Here is a 22,718-nt window from a genome sequence, read left to right as displayed (position 1 = left end):
ATTTGTGTTTTAAAAAGTTTCCTCATCTTCCTCTCCCAGCAAAAAAGACAACGGCCACCCACTCACACCCACTCCACCGCACAGTTCTTGATGCTGGAGCACCAGCTATTAGTGTCACTAATATTCAGCTTCTCTCTTCCATGTGGCAAGGCTATCTGCCTCCTTTATTATATAGAATCATAGAATTGTAGTGTTGGAAAGGGACCCCAAGGGCCATCTAGTCCAACCCCTTGCAGTGCAGGAATCTCAATGAAATCATACATGACAAATGGCCACCCAGCCTTTGCAGATGTGGACAAAATATTGAATATTCATTGAATAGCGACTTGGAGAAACATTGCCCACAGCCTAAAATGCCACCGATAAGGGCATGACTCCATTCACTGATCATGTGAAAAGGTCCTTAAGTATTGTTGAAAACAAGTGGGAAGAATAGCAGGTGGAGCCCAGCTTCCCTTTTAAGCCCTGGGTTAGTTTGCTTTTAATGTCTGTATGAATGGCCTGCGATCACTTGCCCTAGTAGGGAAATCCATGTATGCCACAATGTGCACACGGTGCTTCTGTGTGTACAGTTTTGTTCCCTCCATTGAAGCAAATGGAAAATCTGTGGGAGCGACAGATTTGGGGGCCCCTCTTCACATGTCCAGTCTGCATCATGGTTGCTGCTGAAATGGCTGCAGTTGTACAAAACGTTGCTCAAGCAAGCAGCTGGGTGTGGCTGTACATAATTATTCCCAGAGGGTACCAAACCCAGAGATTGCACATGTGAATTGGGCCTTAGCTCCTACATGGGTTTTCTTTCCCTGGATCATACTGATCCAATACTAGCTGTGTTAGGTGTCTGTACAGTTAGTGAGCCTTCTGTTTCTCCCATCTTGAGAATCCAGTTTTGCATCACTTTAAGATTCTCCTTTATTTTTCAAGCTAAATCTTTTTGGGCCAAGTTTTTCCTTCCACGGGCATGGTTTGGAATAGTTCCTGTGGAGAAATGGCATTTCTCACATAGTCTCCCAGAAAAGTCTTTGTGTGGGATGGTAGAGTGCTGACAGCTCCTTGTTACTAATTTCAAACCCCACACCCCCCAAAGTAGTTCTCCATGGGAAGACTAGGGCTGGGCGATGTCAGCTTTTCAACATCATGATGTATCACCAGCCAAACATCACAATATAGTGATACATCATGATGTTGAAAAGTGGAGGGAGGAACAAACTGCATTGGCCCTGGTTCTGCGAGGGAGTGGTGGTGCCTCAGCTCCCTCAGCCTTGTGGGGTTGGGGTCGATGCAGCTCGTTCCTTCTTCCAAGGCGCTGGTGGCAGCAGAGTCAGGCACAGGCAAGCCTCACCCGTGATATACCACCAGGTGAAGATGCCATCGCACTCTGGTCCTCAAACCGGTCCTGGGTGATGTATCAGTACATCGCTCAGGCCTAACCAAGGCCCTCTCATGAAGGACAATATTGCTGAAATCCACTTATAAGGGGGAAGTGATTTAGAGGTAGTGAATAATAAAGTGGGCACATAGACCTAGATAAGTGACAGCTGAACTCGACTTAAATCCTGAATACTTTAAACATTTTTTTTTTAAATTTCCTAATTTGGTTTACATTTAGATTGGCTTTATAGCACTTTTCAGAAGACATTTCTTCTGGAAATGCAAAACAGCAGAGCCGTAAGAAATCTTTTCATTAAAAAAAACCAATAGAGACTGCTCTTTTGATACATTAGTCTGTGCTTCCACTTATTTTCATTTTTAAATACCCAATTTTAACCAGAGTAATTGGTCCTAAAAGCATTAAAATGAATATGCAAGCAGAAGCACCTTCTAAATGTGATTGTGGGTTGGACCCAGACTTTGATGCAATCTTGTACACCTTTACCTGGGAGTAAGTCCTGTAAGCTTACTTCTGGGAAGACACACATAGGATTGTGCTGCCACTCATGCTTGGAGTAGGTCCATTGAAATCACTGGAACTTACTCTTAAGTCCCATGGATTTAAATGGGTGTCCTGTAGGAAAGTCTCAAGTCTGTATCCAAGCCAACCAAAACAAATTCAGATTCTTATTGTGACAAATGTCTTTTCTTTTTTTAAAAAAATGTAATTTGTACATAAAACCCAGCCAAAATAAGGACAGCAAGATTTGGTGCCTTTTTAACAATATTTTCTCTTTTCCTTTTCTTCCCGTCACCTTTTGCTTTTGTTTTCATGTGTTTTGGTTGTGGCTTATCCTGTATGTTCTCCTCCTCATCCCACCTTTGCCTGTCTACATCCACCATTTCATTTCACCCCATACATCCTTAGCATGGCAAGGCACTGACCTGATGCATAATCACGTCTTGGCTGATGATGACCAATCAAGTCTAGACTCCTTGGGTCGTCGCAGTAGCCTTTCTCGTTTGGAGCCTTCCGACCTCTCTGAAGACTCTGACTATGACAGTATATGGACAGCCCATAGTTACAGAATGGGGTCTACATCTCGTAAGAGCTGTTGCTCATATATCTCTCACCAGAACTAATGCACTTCTGAGCTTTTCTTAACAAATGCTTGTTGTATCACAGCCTGCTTTTCTTAGATGTTTTCTTGCAGTTCCTTGTCTCTTTTAATGTGATATTTTAACAACCTTTGGGGTGGGGGAAAACCAATTTCTGATACTTCAGTCACACCTTGTTGGGATACACTTAATAGGATCTCTTTTTTATATAAAGATTGGGAGCATTGATATGTAGCTATGAATGGTCTAGTTTTTGTTTGGTTTTTAAGTTTTGGTGTAGCCATAACACTTACTTCCTTACCCCCTTCCCAGCCCCATTTTTACAGCACATGGCTCGTATTCTGTGAAGCAACACTTGTGCCATCTGTATGGAAATCCTTTTAGCCTTACAGTGTTTAGGTTGGTGTGTATTAACAATAAAGCAGGGGAAACCAAACACAACAACTGCATAAATGTACAAGGAAAATCCCAGAGAGGTGTATATGCAGTTAACTCTGTGTATTCGTTTTCGAAGAGCAAGCCAAGTGTGTTACTATCCTGCCTACAGTTCTTAAAAAGCTGGGAGAACCACATATACGTTTAAAAAGTTGAGCAAGCACGGGATGGTTCACAATTGTAAAATACTGTTCTGATAACTATTGGCAAGATGAAGTTCACTGCCACTTTATGCCTACAAGTCAAAGAGTTCTACAGCTAGCTCCACACATCCATCAGGGATTGGATGTGTTTCCTTTAACAGCAGACCCTTCCTTCCCCTATCTTCACAGCAGACCATGTTTGATACTTAAGGGAATTTCAAATCAGTTTTCAGCACAGCTGCCTGGTGTGACAAAAAGAATGTCACTGCGCTGAAGGATTCGTAAGCTCCTGTGTCTAAAAAAGGTCTCTGGCCTGTGGCTGATAAGTTATAAGGCAATGATAACCAATACATGTGCAACAGTAAATCATTGCTTTCTGCAGTAGGAAGGAATTCCTAAATTTTATTTGACAATAAAGACACTTGCTAAGATCCCTTTTAAAAAATGTCCAGTTTTTGGAAGTGCCATGTCTCTCCCTGTTGACTTTTTGAAGTTCATTCAGCTCTCCAGATCTTGCTTATGTCTGCAATTGCATGTAACTACAGTAGTACCTCGGAAGTTGAACGCCCTGCGACTCAAATGTTTTGGCTCCTGAACGCAGCAAATCTGGAAGTGAGTGTTCCGGTTTGTGAATGTTCTTTGGAACCCAAACGTCCGACGCAGCTTCCGATTGGGTGCAGGAGCTTCCTGCACCCAATCGGAAGCCATGCCTTGGTTTCTGAACATTTTGGAAGTCAAACGTACTTCTGGAACGGATTCTGTTTGACTTCCGAGGTATGACTGTATAAGTTTATTAATTTCTTTCATAAGCACACTTTTCATTTGGATTAATAGTACCCAGGGCTTTTTTTCAGCCAGAACTCATCAGAAATCAGTCTCTGTACTTCTCAGGTGGGGGCCATTGCTGTTATAAGAGAGGTGCTCATTCGTGAGTTCCGACACCTCTTTTTCTAGAAAAATAGCACTGATAGTACCATTGAATACTTTGAGATACCTTTTTGTATTATAGGAGCCCAATATACTTTTTGGGGAGCTGTGTTTTACAGATAAAATTATTAGGAAATGTAATCTAAAATAAAACAACAAAGAATCAGAATTGCTATTAGAAACTGGCAACTTCTTTCCCCCTAGGATGCTGAAACTACTGTACCCACTGTCCTAACATCATTGTTTGAATAAATTAAGCCAAGCATAATGTTCTATTGCTGCTTTCTAGAAACTTAATCATAAATGCTTATGACTCCTCAGATGACAACACACATCTATGCAGGTAATCTTTAGTTTCCACTGCTTAATGACTGAACAGGATACAAAGGGCCTAAGGAACAAACAAACTGACCCAGTAGGTGTAAAATTACTTGCACTTAACTTTAAGCAATTTATGAATAAATGTCCCAAAACTGAAGCACTCAAGAGAGGATTGTTAGCAATGAAATAGCATGGACCTGTTTCAGCTGCACCTAATTCAACTGCTGGGACGCGGGTGGCACTGTGGGTTAAACCACGGAGCCTAGGACTTGCTGATCAGAAGGTCGGCGGTTTGAATCCCCGCGACAGGGTGAGCTCGGTCCCTGCTCCTGCCAACCTAGCAGTTCGAAAGCACGTCAAAGTGCAAGTAGATAAATAGGTTCCCCTCCGGCGGGAAGGTAAATGGTGTTTCCGTGCGCTGCTCTGGTTCGTCAGAAGAGGCTTAGTCATGCTGGCCACATGACCTGGAAGCTATATGCCGGCTCCCTCGGCCAATAAAGTGAGATGAGCGCCGCTACCCCAGAGTCGGTCACGACTGGACCTAATGGTCAAGGGTCCCTTTACCTTTACCTTAATTCAACTGCCAGCCGATGGTCCAGTTTTGGCTGGAGAGAGAGAGAGAGAGAGAGAGAGAGAGAGAGAGGTTTGCTTCAGGTCAAATGGCGTGGAAGGCAAGACACTGCCTGCAGTCTGGCCCCACTTAACCAGTAAGCTACCTGCTGCAGCAGCCTTGACTTAATACCAGCATTTCATTGTAGTGCTCTACCTTTGCACATCCCTAAGGCTGCAGAGAGTAACACGAGGAACCGTTTGCAGCATAGCAGTGACCCAGAGGGATAAGCCAGGAGACCAGTCTACAGATTGCTGTTGTTTTATGGGTTTTGAGTCACTTTCTAGCTTCTGTTGCGCCCCTGTGGTAGCAACAGGAGGCCTATGCTGCAGTTCCAGCGGTTTATAGGAGTCGGCTCAAGTTTTGAGTAGGGAAATAGCAGGGGTGGGTTTTCTTAGCACACTACATTCAGAACATCTTCCTTTTCAAAATGTGCCCCCTGCTGGAATGTTTTCCTTCCTTGGGGAAAAGTATATAGGGTACTCATGCACATATACCGCAAGTGCAGAAGCAGCTGGAAGGAGGCAGCTTGAGTCAAAATTGCAAGGCCTCTGTTGCCCTTCATCAAAACAAAAAAGGGAAACCAGGAAACTGTTCAAACATGTCTGCTGCATAAAGCCTAATTTGACCCTGAGAATTCTCAAAGCTCAGTTTAAAAGCAAAACAAAACAGACAACATTGAAGGCATAAATTTAAGCAATCGTGTTCTGGCTTTTAGACAATAGATGTTTCTTACAGTGGCTGAAAGCTTTTTAATTGATTCTGTTGCTCTCAAGATAATGTATTATGGATATGGTATACCATGGTTTCCTTGGAACTCCCCCCCCTTCTCAGAATTATGTTTAACTAATTTTGAATATCCAAAGCTCTGAAAAAATTGCCACCATTAATTATTACAAGAGCTGTGAACCATCAGAACAATGGAGTCTTTTTACGGTAATTTTCTTTGGTTTAACCATGCCATTAAAAGGTCCTTATCAGTGTTCTCACTGTGGCAGACTGCTGGCTTTTGTGAATGGAACAGAAGTGTTAATGCAACCAGCATTAAAATATAATTATAATAATAATAATCCAGTGTTAAAATAGTGGTATTCAGCCCAAAGTTTTAGTGTTTTATTTTTGTGAAACTTAAATGATATTAATAATGGTACCTAATGTTATACAATCTGTAAGATAAGTGTGTACAGTTAGTATTGAAATGAAGGCGTACAGAATTTGAATTAGAATGTTAGGTGTGAGCCATTGTCAGTCCCTTTCACACAGCTTAAATGATACTGCCATTCAATAAGTATTTGCTATAAGGTGACAGTAAGCTATTATTAATTGTGTGTTTTGCATAAATCATGCCAAAACACAATAAAATGTGTATATAGTGATGTTTTAAAAAAGAACAAATATATATATTGTTCATTTCATTTGTGAATGGGAGACTTTTGAAGACAATTATAATAGATGTATATCTGAATGTGCATTGTATTGTACAGTTTGCATTTTCTTGTTTGTGGTGGCATATAACAACTTCGTGTTTTCTTTTTCTTTTTTTTTTAAAAGGTTTCTGTTATGTACAGTTGAAATAAATTTTGCATTTACTAGCCTATGCCTTTAATATTAAAATTATTATGCTCTGAAAAGGGCAGCTTTTTATAATTTCTTTTTAAAAATATTCCTTTTGGATGTAGTCGAGCAAAATGGAAGCCAAGCACTAAACTAAAAGTGTTTCATTCAGGGCCTGGGTGTGTGTATATATAACACCTTTTGTGCTCTGATGAATTATTTCACACAGATTTTGCTTTATATAGGGTTTTAGCTTTCTAAAAACAAAAACAACCACCCTGTAAAGTTCTAAATTTCCAGTTAGTTGCTATTTATATAGAACATGGCTCTGGTACTACTGTAGTTGCGTTTCATTGTGGGCGACCTCAGATTGTGGGTGTTCATCTGCATCAAATGTGTCTTTCTAGATTAGATGGGAAAGGGATGTGCACCCAAAACATCAGCTGTGTATGCAGATTTTATTTGCTGGATCAGGGTACACATGATTCAATACATTTAATATGGTAGTGTTACTCCTCTGGTGTTTGGCAGGGAGCATGCTTAAATGACTTTAAAAAAAATAGTGAGAAATGTCTCAGATGTTTTCAGGGTATATGTTTACATATTTGGATTTCTGTTGTGTAGGCTGATCAATAGTATAAATACAGCAGATCCAGTGGGGCATCCCAAGTGAGTGAGGGACCTTTCTGATGTGGCGGTGCTCTGGCACCCATGAGAAGTGACTAGATTTGGATGGAGCATATATCCATCAACTGGCTCTTGAGAGCCACAGAATTTTCACCGAGGTACCTGGATTTTCAAAGAGTAAATGTTTGTGATGTTGTTGTTCTTAAACATTGTCATTGTGTGAACTAAGTAAAATACTGGAAAAGGTCCTGCTATGTAAATATTTGTATTGTTACTGCTATGTTGGCAATTCATCTGAACTAATCACGACTGCTTTTTTCCTTACTGAGCATCCATATCAGTTAGGGATATATGAGCAGGTCTCTTTCTGAAGTAAGTATTGCTGTGTCATTCCTTAAAACTCCAAAAAAAAAAAAAGGGAAACAATGTGCACTTTCCTCTGACTTCCTTTGTCAAAATACAGGAGCTAATGCTGTAACTTTGTAACATTGGAGTTTGGTGTCTCTTAAGACTGCAATCTTGTATATACTTACTTAGGAATTAAGTCTCATTGGATGGCAAAATTTTCTTCTGAGTAAACATGCATAGGATCAGGCTGTAAGGCTGTTTTAACAGATTTTTATTTCAGTAGTTCCCTGAAATATTTTATTGACTTGGTTAGCATGCAATGCTAAGCCATGGTTTATTAAATCACATTTTTCTATTGTCCAAACAATAGAATCTTAACCTTGGTTTGTTAACCACCCTAACCTTGGTTTGTTAATCATGAACAAGCCATGCTCATGAGGCTTGGTTTATTATTGGTTTATAAGCCTTGGTTGATATTAACCATGGTTTAGCATTACGTGTGAACTCAGACTTTGAGGTTTTTTATGTTCATCACTTGTTCTTGGTAATAAAGAATATTGGTCATTGTCTGTGACGTAAAATGATTTATGACATGCTTGTTTAGCTACATAAATTTTCAGTGCATTTCCATATGCAAATATTGACAGTATAAAACTGAAGGATAATAGGATGTGTGGTAAGGCGGGAGCAACAGCTAAAGGAATAAAATGCAGAAAAGTGTTATGTAAACACCTAATGTTGAAAACAGAGATAAAGAAATTTTATTTAGAAGTGAACATGAAGCTTAATTGTAACAGTAATCCATGGTAATGGCCTTAAAATAAAACACAATTAAATATTTTCCCTTTATTAGTTTGAATATTGCAAAGCATAAACAACTGACTTCATAAATACAAGGTCTCAAATCCGAAGTTATTCTTTTGTTAATGTAAACATCAGTGATTTTCTGCAGCCCCTCACATCGTGATCCACGCTACTTCCAAGAGTCCCCCATCTGCCAATAGCATTTATTGGGTTGGGCAGGTAGGGGTCTGTAGTGGGAGAAGGGGAATTCCTGCTCCATGAACTGTGTTCCTATCAGGGAAGGAAAACTAAGATCCAAGCCAATGAAATGTGCTGTTAATGGTTGACTTAACTAATTAATATTTTGCCAGGTGACACTTGCCAGTCAATTTTCACTCTGAAATGCAACACTTGTAGGTTTTTGGCTAAAGGTATTCAGAAGCAGACTTTCAATATGAGCGGTACTGTTTTGATATTGTTTTAGTTCCAAAAGTATACCCAAATGCTTCATCAGCTTTGTATTGTGCTAGGGAAATCCAATTAACTTAAGTAAACACAGTTAAAACACTTCAGATGTTTTCCAGTTAAGCTGTCAGGCTGTGATCCAGAATGAATGGTAGGATTAGATTTTTTTTCCTACTCAGTGCTGCAAGAATCTACAGCTTGTTGAGTTTCGTGAAAAAAATTGAGCAGGGGCTTTTTTAAGCATATAATTCATAATTACCTTTTAAATATATGCCCTCTCGTCCTTCTGTTTTTAAAAAGTGAATACAGGTGATCTGCTATATAAAAATATATTATCCTTTCCTCATCTTGTGGTCTCTTCATTTCTTGAGACCATTTTCATGAAAAGACAAGATAGAAACCTGTACAAGGTGTGTTTCTTTACAACTGTAAATAATGTGTTACATAGCTTACTGGAATAAGTGAACAATTGTTAGCTTGTCTACCTTGTTTATTGATTTGGTTTAAGCTCCTATGTGTAGTCCAAAATGTTTTGTTTTATAATCACTTCTCTCATCCTTGTATTTTAAAAGGTTTTATTGTTGATGTGTCATTTACTCAGATCAGGACACAACAGTCTTCTATCTCAACCATGAGTTCAAACTGAATGAGCAGAATTGTCAAACTAAACTGAAAATTATTTTTTTTACTCTGGGTGAGTTTATATAATCATTTATGACAGGAGGTATATGTTTCACCATGGTTAAATATAGTTCGTCTTCAGTGGTGGAGGGATTTCCGGAGCACATTACTCATCCCACTTGCTCTGAAGGTGGCTCCATTCAAGTCCTTCTTGGCCCTTCTGATAGGGGGAGACTTCCAAGTTCTTTCTCTCTCTGTTCTGAGTAAACAAGGTTGGTGCACTAGCATTGCTGTGGGGCCAAACAGACTGCTGGCACTCCTTTTTTTATTGTCTCCTTCCCCCCTTGAGTTTTAGAGTCTGATCAGGAAGGGAGCCAACACCCAGCTTCACCTTTAGAAGGTACTTAGAAGAAGAAGAAAAAGTGAGGAGCAAAGGTCATGCTGATAATGTTTCAACAACCACCAGTCTAGGAACAGGATGCTTTATTGGCTACCCATAAATAGGTGGTTAGCCCCTGGGGTACTAGTAACCAGCAGGAATGGGGACACCACCAACATAGGATGGATAAGACCTACACCCTCTCCTGTCCAGCATAGTGGGTGTGGGTGTTCACCCAGTGGGTGTGCACGTTGGTGGTCAGATATACTAGTACTGGCCTCCATGAGAATAGAGAGAAAGCAGAAAGCCAAATGCCCTGACCCCACAAATTACCTGCCCATCCTGCCACCCACCTTCACCCTAAGGCATAGGGCTGGGAAGGAGAAACATGAAAACCAGGCTCTTAAAATGTAGACAAATTTCAGCATTTACTAGGTGAAAACTCCTCAGCATGTTTGGAACAGGAATTTCCACCCATCATTCATACACTTTATTTTTATTATTCTTATTATTATGGGGGGAATATTAAGTTTCTAAGACTGGTTTTCAGAAGGTGTGTCGGTTGTGTTTGGACACCCCCTAACCTAACATGCTCACTTAGATTGCTTGCTCCTCCCTTCCCATTTTTGGATTACGGGTGTCCCTTACAAGCCTCACAGCAAGAATATTTGACCACTAAACAATTTGAGAACAAGTTCATGAACACTATTGGAAGGAACAGCCAACTCCAGTTACAGTTCTCTTCCAACCAGTGTAGAGGAGCAACAGGAGGATGCTCTCCATACAATCCCGGGCCATTTGTCCTTGTGGAACAAGGATTCATTCAATACTTTCATCAAGTCTTGAAAAATAATGTTATTGTTGTATTAGTTGTCCTTGGGTGTTAATCTTATAATTGTCAAGAGATTAGAGAGCCACCTTAACTTTACAAAGCTTGTCAAATGCCACATATTCCAATGGGGGAAGCCAGTCAAAATGGCAATTTATTGACCTTCACAGAATCTCATGGATGTGTATACATTCCCATTCACTACCATCACTGCAGATTCCCAAGTTCCATAAACAGGAATGAACTCTTTCCATACAAGACCCTCCCAGTTAGCCTCTCATCGGCTCTTGGTTTTTGCCCATACTCATAATGTTTCTGATTCCCAACTATTCACGTTTAGCCAAATGGCCACCAGTATTGTAACACCTTGGCAGTGTAGGTGAGTTTCAAATATTTTGTAAAATAATCTTATTGTGTGCAAAAAGTTGGAGCTTGTCAGAGGCAAGGGAAACTTCCTTCAGAAAATGGAGTCTCCAGATGAAAAAAACAACATACACTTTAGCAAAAGAAATGCAAGCCGATGATAAGGAAAGCAAAACAATAATTTGAAGAGCACATCACTAAAAACATTAAGACCACCACCTCCAATAATAATAATAATAATAATAAAATAATAAATCCTTAGATATATTAGAAGCAAGAAAGGGGCTAGCACGATCATATATGTGCTAAATGAGGAAAAGCAAATAGCAGAGAGGCTAACTGAATTATTTGAATCTGTCTTCATTGTGGAAGATGAAGGCAAGATCCCTGTTCCTAAACTAACTTTCTCAGAAAGGGAGACTGGGGCAATTAGTGGTGCCAGGAGATTACATTCTATGCCTAATGACAAATTAAAAATGAACAAATCAGTGGGTCCAGATGGAATCCACCCAGAGTTCTTGAACTCAAATGTAAAAACTTTAAATTAAAATTTGTAACTTGTCCCTAACTGGAAAGTGCCAATGTAACAGCAGTTTTTAGATCCTATGGGAATCTGGGGAATTATAGGCCAGTTAGCATTTGTTCTGATGGTAGAAAGCATTCTTAAAGATATAATTGCCACACATGTAGAAGAACAAATCTTGCTGAAGAAGAACCAGCATGGCTTCCACAAGGGTAAGTTCTGTCTAACCAATTTTCAGAGTTGAGCGTCAGTAAGCATATGGATGGGGTAATCCAGTACACATTGTGTAGTTGGACTATCAAAATGTTAATAAAATTCCTAAAGACTCCTGTAAGGTTAGCAGTCACAGGATAAACAGACAGATCCTCTGATTAAAGGATAACTGATTAAAGAACAGGAAATGGAGAGTAGGGATAAATTGATGCTCACAATGGAGGGGTGTAAAAAGTGAGACCTCCCAATGGTTAGTGTTGGGACCTGTGCTTTTTAACTTGTTCGTAGATGACCTGGAGTTAGGGGTGAGCAGTGAGATGGCGAAGTTTGCTGATGACACCAAATTGTTCAGGGTGGTAAGTACAAAAAGCGATTGCAGGCTGCTCCAAAAGGATTTCTCCAAACTGAATGAAATGGCATATGCAATCCGATGTAGGCAAGTGTAAATTGATGCACATTGGGGTAAAAAAATTCTAACTTCATATATATGTTAAGTGGAATGTGAGTTAAGCGGTTATTGTGCATAACAACTGACCATTGTGCACATTCACCAGGCATCATGGAGAATGTGCACATAATTCTTTCATGAGGAGGAGATGGTACACATTTCTCAGTCAATATATCTAACCTCCAATAGGCCTTGGGAAATGTGCATATTTTGATAGAATTTTGTACGTTCCTCAGGCAGGTTTTGGATTATGCCTGACTGCTGTTTTCCTGACCTGAATCAGAGGTACTTTACACTCTTTCTCTCCCAGCTCTTTTCCCATGATGATTGACCTCATGCTGCTATTAAGCTTTTTCCTAAGTTTAATAGACATACTTGAGGGCAATTTCCATCATAATCATGGCTGGTTTAAACTTTCCCTCTCCTTGCAGCCCCCCTTGAGCTGCTCAGCTGACTGGTGAGCAGCTGAGAGGTGAAAAGGGGGCTGGACAACAGAAAAAAATTGATATTTTCCTGCCCCCCTGTCTTTCTGCTACTTGCCTGATCAGTATGATGTGGGCCATATAAGTACTGACAGTGGTCTAGAAGCAGCTGACTGCACTTGTAAACAAGAAACAGGGGGGAAATGTGCATGTTTCTTAGATTATATGCATACTGACCAGAGAATGTGCATGTTGGTAGGACAATGTACAAGATTCAGCTGAGATATGCACATACCCCAAGGTCTGTTGAGTATGCATATTAGCCAGAGAACATACAAAATTCAGTCAATATATGAACTTTCTCAAAGGCCTGTTGAAGATTATGTATACTGACTGGGCAAAGTACACAATTCCTTCTTCATGTAAGGATCCATGTACTTATTCTCCTTGAAGCCTGGGGAATGTTCTTGTCTTTCCTATCTGTTCTTTGCTTCATTATCATTAGTACTGGAATTGACAGAAACACACCTTATACCGAGCCAGACAATTGGCCCGTTTAGCTGAGTAATGCATATGGATCGACAAGGTGCTTTGTAAGTGGAAGCATTGCCATTACAAGGGTCTCTTGTCGCTACCTCTTGCAGCAGTGCTGTCATCTCCCCTCAAAGTTTGTCATATTTAAAGGCAAGCCAGAATGCCTGGAAGTAGACACTTGTCCTCCTAGATGGAAGGATGTATTCAACGCTGCATGAATGGAGTTCCACTTCTCATCTCCCCTCCCTCTGCATCTCCAAAATCTCCCATCCCTATGTAGCATATTATGCAGGTGCGCAGGGGAGCGGAGGAGGAAGTTTCATTGCACATGCAGAAGCCTGGCGAGTGGAACAGCAGTGTTGGCTACATCCCTGAGGATGTAAACATGTTCTTGACACCAGTCTAGAGAACTTTGGCTGATGCTACTTTGGTGTATTTGTGTGGAGGTTGTCAAGCTCTGATTTCAACCCTTTCACATGTCTGTCTCCCAGTAAATTCACCCACGTTGCCATGTCATGAAGTGTGCTGTTCTAATGGTTTGACTGGGACTTCCTATTGATGTGCAGGCATCTTTTGTGATTATTTACTTTGACATATCTTCAGATGAACTTCTTCAAATGGTTTATACCTTTCAGTGTTCCATAGTTTGGTTTTAAATCTACAGATCAGAAAGTTTTATCTTTAATCATGGTTAATCCTTTATTCTTTTCTCACTCTCTTTTCACCAGCTATTTTCTTGATTTTATGCATTATTTATCTAAAGTATATCAATCAGCAAAGCAAGCCCCTCTGAATTTGTTATTGGAGTGCCAGTTGAGATGTGAATAAAATAATGATTGCCATGTGTGTGTGTCCTGTGTTCTGTATTTCCTAAGTAATGAGATTGTTAGTGCAAACTGCAATAGTTTTTAACCTTGATACGATATTAGTTTTATTTTTACCACAGTTTTAAAGACCATTGAACATGTCATTTTGCAAAGCACATCTATAGGTATTTGTAAATCAAACCAAAAGATTTATAGTATCTTACTTAAAGACAAGGAGTTTGCAAATTGGGCTTGAGTCCCACTGAAATCAAGGGGTGGGCTTCGTTGATCTTGCTGTTTTTAATTGCAAGCAAACTCAAATTATGCAAGAATGTAAAAATTATAACATTATGCAACACATTTTGTGTGTGTGTGCAAATGTTGCTTAATTTATATATGTTCCAATTTTATACTTGTCATGGTGCAGAATTTGGATTACCCAGTTATAAAAATTAAGTTATTTTGGTCCCAGGTACATGCATGCAGGTCATACAGGATTACCTCTAGAATTGCAACCTGGAAAAATCTCCTATTTATTTATTTACTTGATTTTTAATTTCAAGGAACAAAACACCCCCATATAAGGAATAGAGCTTCTCTTACAGAGATGAAAGAAAAAGAGCAGCTGGTGGTTGTAATTTTAGACATATTCATGCCTTACTTTGGTAACACAGCACTGTGAAGTATATTTACAAATCCAATTAAATTTAAGTTAAACAAGAACATTCACTTATTTTATAAATGCTGAAGAGCCTGCAGAAGTAAATCACATGCTTTTTTAATGCAGGAAGCCAGAAGCCATGATGTGGAAATATTGGGGAGCGGGAGGCAAAACAGGAAAGTCTCTCAACTTCCTTACTTGCAAAATACTAATTGTATATTGGCTTATGATTATTGTAGAATGCACACTTGAAAATCAACATTGGGGAAACCTTTAAAACAGCACTTTCAGTGGCTCTATCATAAGGTTACCAGATTTTTTTCAATGAATCTGGGGACACTTTTCAACTTCAGTAGGAATGATAGGATTTTGTCAGTGAAAATCACTCCCTTTTAAAGCTGCTGTTTGCTTTGGGATGAAATCCTTTATTAACACAAATGAATATATCCTTCCAATGCAAATAGCTTCAAATGAGCAAGTTCCATGAGGACTACTGCAAGGGAGGAAAGGGTTAAATGTCCCCTCCAGTCTCCCCCAGCAGCTGCTATTTGTATTTGTAAATTTTTTTTTAAGTGCAGAATTTTATAACATGGGCTTGATTTCTTGATGTTGCTGGATATTGTTTTTCAAAACTCTTCTTCAATTATTAACAGTCTACCTGTTTGTTGCAAAAGTTTATCTTTAGTTTGCTTCTGTTTTAATGTAATTCTAAACATGTATGTGTTCCTGCTGGTTGTTTACACATTTCTGTATATTCTGTATGATGCAAATTTGCAGCATAGATGGCTTTCTTATATTGGCTTCTGGGAAACAGAAGAACTTAAGTTCTGTTGGGTTAATCAAAGCATTTGTATTAACAGAAGAAAATCAACACAACATGGGCTCATTTACAAGTCACTACCACTTGCTCACTACTTCCTGGCTTGTAAATACAAGTTAGGAACATTCACGTCAATGGGCATAAATTAATTTCAATATTGAAAAGTTGTGGTCATTTTGTGAAATGAGCTGTAGGTCAATCAGTAGATTTCCATCCCAAGCCTTTGCTAATTGAATTGTCTGTGGGATCTCTAGATAAACCTTTCGGATTTATGTAATTAAAATGTTTTGAAATGATTGGTGGGTTTTTTTGTGGTTTTTCTAGACCAAAAGTGTGGAAGTGTCTTTGTTTTCCCCTTCTCGTATACAGAGCTTTGATGTGCCTTCATTTCAGCCCATTCCGTCACTACAAAACCATGCTTTTTCTTGCCATGCAACTGCATGTTTTTTAAGAAGATACAAGTCTTGGATGGTTTTAATATCCTAAACATTTAACAAAGTTGTTTTGAGACACAAGGACTGTGATTCTAAGTGTGCATTAATATTGGGAAATAAGTGGGAAATAAGTGATAGCAGGTCAAGGTGAAGGTTGTGTTTAGATTGTTATTTAGTATGTAAATAAATTAGAGCTGAGAAGCGGATCTGGCCTATTGTGTAGTCTTGTTTGCTAGAATCTGTTCATGACATTCTGTGATAGTTGCCTTACCATGTATCAAAAAACATTTAGTAACTTAAGCGTTTTTGATGCAATCCATAAGGCTTACATTCCTTCCACTTCCCTTTCCTTCTCCGTTTATTGTAACATCCATGAAATCAAAGCATTACTTGTTGAAATAAGTTGTGCTTCAGATCTCATCTCATACATTCTAAAATGATAGTTACCTAATTTCCAAGGGACTGAACTGATAGTTTGGATTTAGGTTTTTAATTTATGTCAGGGAGCTACTGATAAAAATGTTTGGAAATAAATAGCCATTCCTTACCACACACAAAGGGATAACAGTGTTTCCATGTCATCAATTTCAGTGTCATTATTGCAATAGCATCCTTTATTTCAGTACAGTAACAAGAAATTACTTGATTTACACTGTACTTAAAAAGTTAATGATGTGTCATCGTTGTGTGCAAAGAATAGCACAATTCATTCAGTGTTGCCTCTTTTTACAACATGGTGGTTTTTTATGGTGTTTATTCTTTTAAAATTAGTTGCAGTGATGTGTCAACGATATTTCTTGTGCCTAATTGTTCTGGGTAATGATGAAGTACTCCTTGTTTAAAAGAACATCTATTTTTATGTTACCTTGCCTTGTCCTTTGATTTTACTTCTTAAAGTTCCTGAGTTCGAGCAAGTTAGACGGAAAACACTTGTTTTGTATCTTCTTTTTCCTACGTTTGCAGCATAAAAGATCTGGTTTTGATCCTATTTTCAGAACAACTCCTGTGTGTAAGTGGCTTATTAAGATTTCTGTACCATAGGTTTTCGGTTTAACTAGTGACCATTTGCCAAATGGGAACTTGCCACCTGGTAAACTGGTATCATCCTGTCAGGTTGTAAGGAGGCTTTGACTACACATTTGGTACAGATAAGTGATAAACAATTCTCAATATAGGCTTTGTGGTGGTGTGTTTCTTTAGCTGTTGTGGCAGAAATATTTTCCTCTACACCTCTTGTATGGTTGTTCCTTTGTATCTACTCCTTATTTGTGTTTAGTTCTGAGAATATTGTCAAGAATGTGTTTCCCCCCTTGATCCTAAATTTTATAGTGACAAATAAGAGAAGAAGCAGTCTCGATATTATGTGACTCAGGTCAAATAGATTTTGAGAGTGAAGGCTAATACTTTGAATTATGCTTAGCAATAGTGTGGAGCATCATTACAATTTTTCTTCTAATGACCAACCAGTTTTAGAGCCAGGCTACTCCATTGAAGCAGTTGCAATTCCTAAATATTTTTTCATAAATGCCTCTTTTATTAGGTGTATTATATAATCAGGCGATCACAACCACCCAAGATATTTTCATATGGCGTGCTTTTGCAGTATCTACAGAAATTTCAATTATATTAGTGAAAATTCATTATTGCCTGATTAAGTTACTGGCGAAAGATCATTATAGCCTGATTATGTTACTAGGCTCTCTATATAGAGTTTTCTTAGATTTAACTAGGCAGTGCTAATCTAATCTGCTCATAGCTGGAAAAACATAAGTGGCAAATTTGTTGGTCAGTCTCACATAAAGTAGTGTGAATACACCTATGGTAGTAATTGGCATATGCCCCCCTTCCAAAAAAGAGAACTAGACATGATATGTCCCCATGTCCAATATTTCAAATAGCAGCTATGTAATAACAATCCTGCAGTTTTTAGAAACTTATTCTTTCATATGCTTTTAATAGTGCCTGGATGTTTATCTTTTAATTCTATTATTTTGCATTAGGCTCCCGTAAAGAATCTGCTCCCCAAGTACTGCTTCCAGAGGAGGAGAAAATTATTGTAGAAGAAACAAAAAGTAATGGTCAGACTGTGATAGAAGAAAAGTAAGATTTTTAAAAATTTCTTTTAGCAAAATGATGGCTTTTAAGCAGTCTGCGTTCTTGAGCATAGGAAGTTTTTGTGTGATAACTTGAGCTGCATATAAACGTGTTTCTTATATACTCACTGGCTTTATATTTAAGCAGATGAATATCCTACTGGAGTTCATTGCTGACTTGCGTATAAATGTGCACTGCCGTTCCTCTCTAGCCCATTAAGACTAATATCAACAATCTTCGGTTCTCTAACTTTTCTCTTTGCATCTTTCTCCCTTCATCCTTGTACCAGCTGGGAATTGATCAGTTTTGTGGGTAAGGTGGCATTCTTGAGTGCTCCGGGATTTCTGCTCTTATTGATACATGGAATCACTACTAGGTGCCTTTTTTTTGTACCGGTTGACGTTATTGTTTCCGTTTTAAAATGTGCAGTTAAGAGTTGCTTCATCTCAAAGCCCATTAAAACAAAGAGGATTTGCAGATGAACAGCATCTGCTATAGCAGATTGCTCCCTAACCAAGCAAAGTGATTTTATGCTGCCTAGTTGTATAACCTCTATTCCAAGAAAGGCTAAATTAAGAATATGCCAGAAAAGACCAAGAGATACTGCGGAGGAATATGTTGGCCATTTTTGTTTCACCTTAAAATTGTATGGCTTCTCATTTAAATGTGTATTGATAGTTCTTGATGTGATTTTTATATTTACTTTAACGTAATATATTTACAAAGTATTCTATCTTAATTTTCTGTTTTAGAAGTCTTGTTGACACAGTATATGCATTAAAGGATGAAGTTCAGGAATTAAGACAGGTTGGTAAAAGATATATATCCCACCCTTTATCAAGACAGACTAGGAGGGGGCAGTATGCTGTGGTTTAGGCCATTTAAGATTTCAAAGAGTTAGCAATAGAATCAGTAAGCCCCAGGAGCAATGCTGTTTCATAGCATCAATGCTGGAGTGGAGGTTGAAGGAGGAGCATTAACTTTCTGCTCCTGCACCATGGGCTATATGGCAAATGTCTGAAGAGTGTGCTCTGCCTCCTTTAGATCTGTCTGTCAGGTGTCAAGGTGGGCCAACAATCTACATATATCCTTACTTTGCTGATTACTGCTATCACTGTTACTAATGTGGGGTCAGCATTACTCCATGCAGCTCCCTGCTTCTTCACTGCTGGTTCTTCCTTGTGGCATATAGGCACTAGGCCTTTGCACTTTGCTCTCCTATGACCTGACGACAATGTAATACCTAGTGAACTAATTGTGAAAAGCCGAGTCATACTGTGGAAATGCATAAGCCCTATCGAGAAACAGTGAACGTGAAGCTGTGTCGCAACTCCCCTTACCCCCATCATCAGCTATAAACACATGGCCTTCTCTTTGCTTTTGATGCTTACTAACTGTTGCGGCATTTAAGCAGATGTATCATTGTAAACAGTTCGTGAAAATGAAAGCCATATAATACAAGCCCCAAAAAGCTATTCCCAAGTAATGCAGATGCGGAAATGTATGCTGGACATATGTCTAGAACGTTGGCTAGTCTCCGCCCTTTTGCTCTCAGTGTTCCAAGTTTCCAAAGTGAAATATATCCCTAAATATCAGGATTTCTTGGTCAGAGACTAAAAGGAATAAAATGAACCTTTCAGTAGTGTTAAGTAATCATGCTGTCAGCTCAAGGATTTCTGCTTTCCCTGTCTCCTTACCCCCTATTCTGTGCACAGCCCATGCCCTTCCTAGATCAGCTCTGAAGCATTTGGGGAACAGATTTAGGGGGCGCACAGGGGTAGTAGAGGTGGGAAAGTCTCGTTGTGCAAGTGGAAATTCTTGTGATGACAGGACAGATAACTTCCTCCTACATTTCAGCATTACCTTGTACAAGATTATTATTTTTGGAGATATGTTAAGTTTCGAGTACTGCCATGATTTTAATGTTTTGTGGAGTCCCCCCCGTTACAGTAAAGGTAAAGGGACCCCTGACCATTAGGTCCAGTCGTGACTGACTCTGGGGTTGCGGGACTCATCTCGCTTTATTGGCCGAGGGAGCCGGCGTACAGCTTCCGGGTCATGTGGCCAGCATGACTAAGCCGCTTCTGGAGAACCAGAGCAGCGCATAGAAACACCGTTTACCTTCCTGCCAGAGTGGTACCTATTTATCTACTTGCACTTTGACGTGCTTTCGAACTGCTAGGTTGGCAGGCACAGGGACCGAGCAACAAGAGCTCACCCCGTTGCGGGGATTCAAACCGCCAACCTTCTGATCAGCAAGTCCTAGGCTCTGTGGCTTAACCCACAGTGCCACCCGATAAATAGTTATACTTTATGACTATTTACTTAACATTGTTCATGTACTTAAAATGGAGCCCCTTCTAATATGATACCTTTTCTTCCATTTGTGGCTTGGGCCTACTGATGTAGAAATGTTTTATTACCTCATGAGGCAAAATATCTCTGGTCCTTGGATAATATTACAGAGCAACAGACTAGTGCTCCATGAGATCCTCATGTCTTCTCCTTATACAAACATCTTGATGAGAAACTAATCTTCCAGCTGTTCAGACCAAGTTACCATGATATGTTTCTCTTTTGTTTGTTAGGATAACAAAAAGATGAAGAAGTCTCTGGAAGAAGAACAAAGAGCTCGCAAGGAGTTGGAAAAACTTGTCCGGAAAGTTCTAAAGAGTATGAATGATCCATCTTGGGATGAAACCAATTTATAACAAACTTACTGTTGTTCTTTTCTTTTTCTTTCTATTGAAAGACCAGTTGTCAAATCAAGCTGGGAAGTCTTCTGACATTTAGTCAGTGTTGCATAACAAGCACTACAAAGTAGGACTTAACTGGATCAAATTATTTTTATTTCTTACAATGTATAATAATAATAATGATAATAATAATAATCCATTCACTTAAGCTGTCTATACTTAAGTGTAGCTAGCATGGACCCTGAACTGAACTAGAATTAACTTGTGTGCATTTAAATTACCTCATTTTTGCAGCAAGTGCAACAGCTGGCTAAGCAGTCCATGACGCCACCCCACCCACCCCAAAAAACACTTTGTAAATATTATCTGTAATTTTGAATGCATATGTGATCAATGTATCAGGACTGATATAGTGTTATAGTTTCTTCCTGTAATGATTGCAGCAGACAGACATGGCAGTGCCTGATGCTCTTCTAAAATTTACTGAAAATTCTGCTCCAAGTTGGATTGTTTTAAATTGTTCTAGACATAGTAGATGTTAGTTGCAATTTTTTTTTGTAATTTCCCTACCTATTTCCCAGTATTCACCAGCCTGTTTTAATAACTTAAATTTATTTATGTCTGTTTAAAGCTTCAGACACAATTTTAACACGCTTTTTAAAAACACCAAGCTGTCAATGCAGTGACAATTGACACCATTTTGTATTCAAGTTAGCATCTTAAAGATCCAAGACAGACAGTTACGTTTCTTTTGGCATGCCAATATGCAGAATTACTAGTTAAAGGTGGATGTACTTGCTCTTGTGTTTTTTTAATGGCTAGTTATTAGATGATTTGTGTAGTATGTTTTTTTTTATGGTTGTGCATATACTTTTAACATACAGCTGGCTAGTATTTTAATTGAACACTCAAGCACTGCTGTCAAAACAAAAAGTCCCAATCAAGTGTGTGTAGGGTTTTTTGTTTTTGTTTTGGGATGGAAAAAATGTATTATTTATTTTTATCATGATCGTAGCAAGTTTAGGTTAATGTATGCATGTAAAGCATTTGCAAAACTCAAACCTCAGAACTGACATTTGATCTTCCACTACTGTGCAGAAATCATCCCCTCCATCCTTTAAGATCAAATGAAATTATAGTCCACATAACCTCCATTCCCTTTATACAAGTAATAAATAAAAAAGAAAGGAATGAGGGGGAAAACCCAGTGCTTTATGAAAATAAGTCTCTTTAGTTTTCTCTGTTCGTATAAAATGGCTGTTACGGTGAAACACGGCACTGTGACATTTTGGGTTGCAGCCTGGGACTCTGCAATGTGTTGGTAAACTGCTATGACGTGCAGTTTTGGCAGTATATACTTTTAAATTACCATTGTGATCATGTACCATGTCAGTGCGTCAGACTGAAGGTTGCGTAACATTTCTTGAAGACAAAGGAACTAAGGGATTTGGCTCCTGAAGTCAGTGAATCAGTTCAAATCCTGGTGGTGTTAAATATCAGTCTTACTGCTGAGTCTAGGCAGGATCCTGCAGCAGAACGCACCCTTGTTCTGAGCTCTTCCCCTGCCTTATTGTGTAGTAAAACTTTTGCCTGACTCTTAATAGCATCACATATGTTACTTTACTTGCCCCTCAGCTGGTGATTTGGAGTAGGGGGGAACACTTGTGATGAGATCAGAAGTCAAGATTGCTTTTACTGCATGTTACAGGAGGAGCGAACCCAACATAGGGGAGGCATCTAAGGAGGTAGCTCTTGTGTTTCTTGTAATGTCACCCCTAAAAGATGACACATGTCTCTGATACTGTATGCTGTATGGTTGATTCTTCCATCACATAGGCAATCCACATTCCCCACCCACGAAGCAATAAGACTCAGCTGTTTATTGTTTCTCGCTGTCAGCAACCAGAAATGGGCAGCTATACTTCCGTTGAAAATAAATGTTTATTGTGATGATAAAGGGCTTATGTGGCTGCTTATTTTATGAACTGGCTTCATACACACGTAATTTTAGGAGTGGGAGTAAATTTCATGGGGCTAAATATCTAAATACTTAAGTGGTGTTGTGAATTTGGAAATAGGAACTAATCCCAATCCTGGGACTAACCCTGTTTGGCATTGCATTACCGCACAGTATATGTTAGTGCAAACGTGCAGGAGCTTAAAGGACAGTCC

The 22,718-nt window shown here is 39.1% G+C and overlaps 1 protein-coding gene across 3 annotated transcripts in view; it reads left to right on the top strand.

The window, feature by feature from the left end:
• ARHGEF7 (Rho guanine nucleotide exchange factor 7) overlaps positions 1-22,503 on the top strand; it is an 85,442-nt gene extending 62,939 nt beyond the window's left edge. The window contains exons 19-22 of one of the 3 annotated variants that reach the window (XM_053384412.1): positions 2,300-2,476; positions 17,757-17,856; positions 18,603-18,657; positions 20,439-22,503. In XM_053384412.1, coding sequence (XP_053240387.1) covers positions 2,300-2,476; positions 17,757-17,856; positions 18,603-18,657; positions 20,439-20,561 — 455 coding nt within the window. In that variant the 3' untranslated portion in view covers positions 20,562-22,503. Of the gene's footprint in view, positions 1-2,299; positions 2,477-9,304; positions 9,442-17,756; positions 17,857-18,602; positions 18,658-20,438 lie in introns of those variants that run through there. The other 2 variants (XM_053384413.1, XM_053384414.1) reach the window with 2 other exon arrangements.
• The last annotated feature ends 215 nt before the right edge of the window (positions 22,504-22,718 follow it).

The sequence above is a fragment of the Podarcis raffonei genome, chromosome 4 (assembly GCF_027172205.1).
Source record: "Podarcis raffonei isolate rPodRaf1 chromosome 4, rPodRaf1.pri, whole genome shotgun sequence".
Taxonomy (NCBI): domain Eukaryota; kingdom Metazoa; phylum Chordata; class Lepidosauria; order Squamata; family Lacertidae; genus Podarcis; species Podarcis raffonei.
Note: the sequence above shows the minus strand (reverse complement) of the source record. Positions and strands in the feature narration are given on the sequence as shown.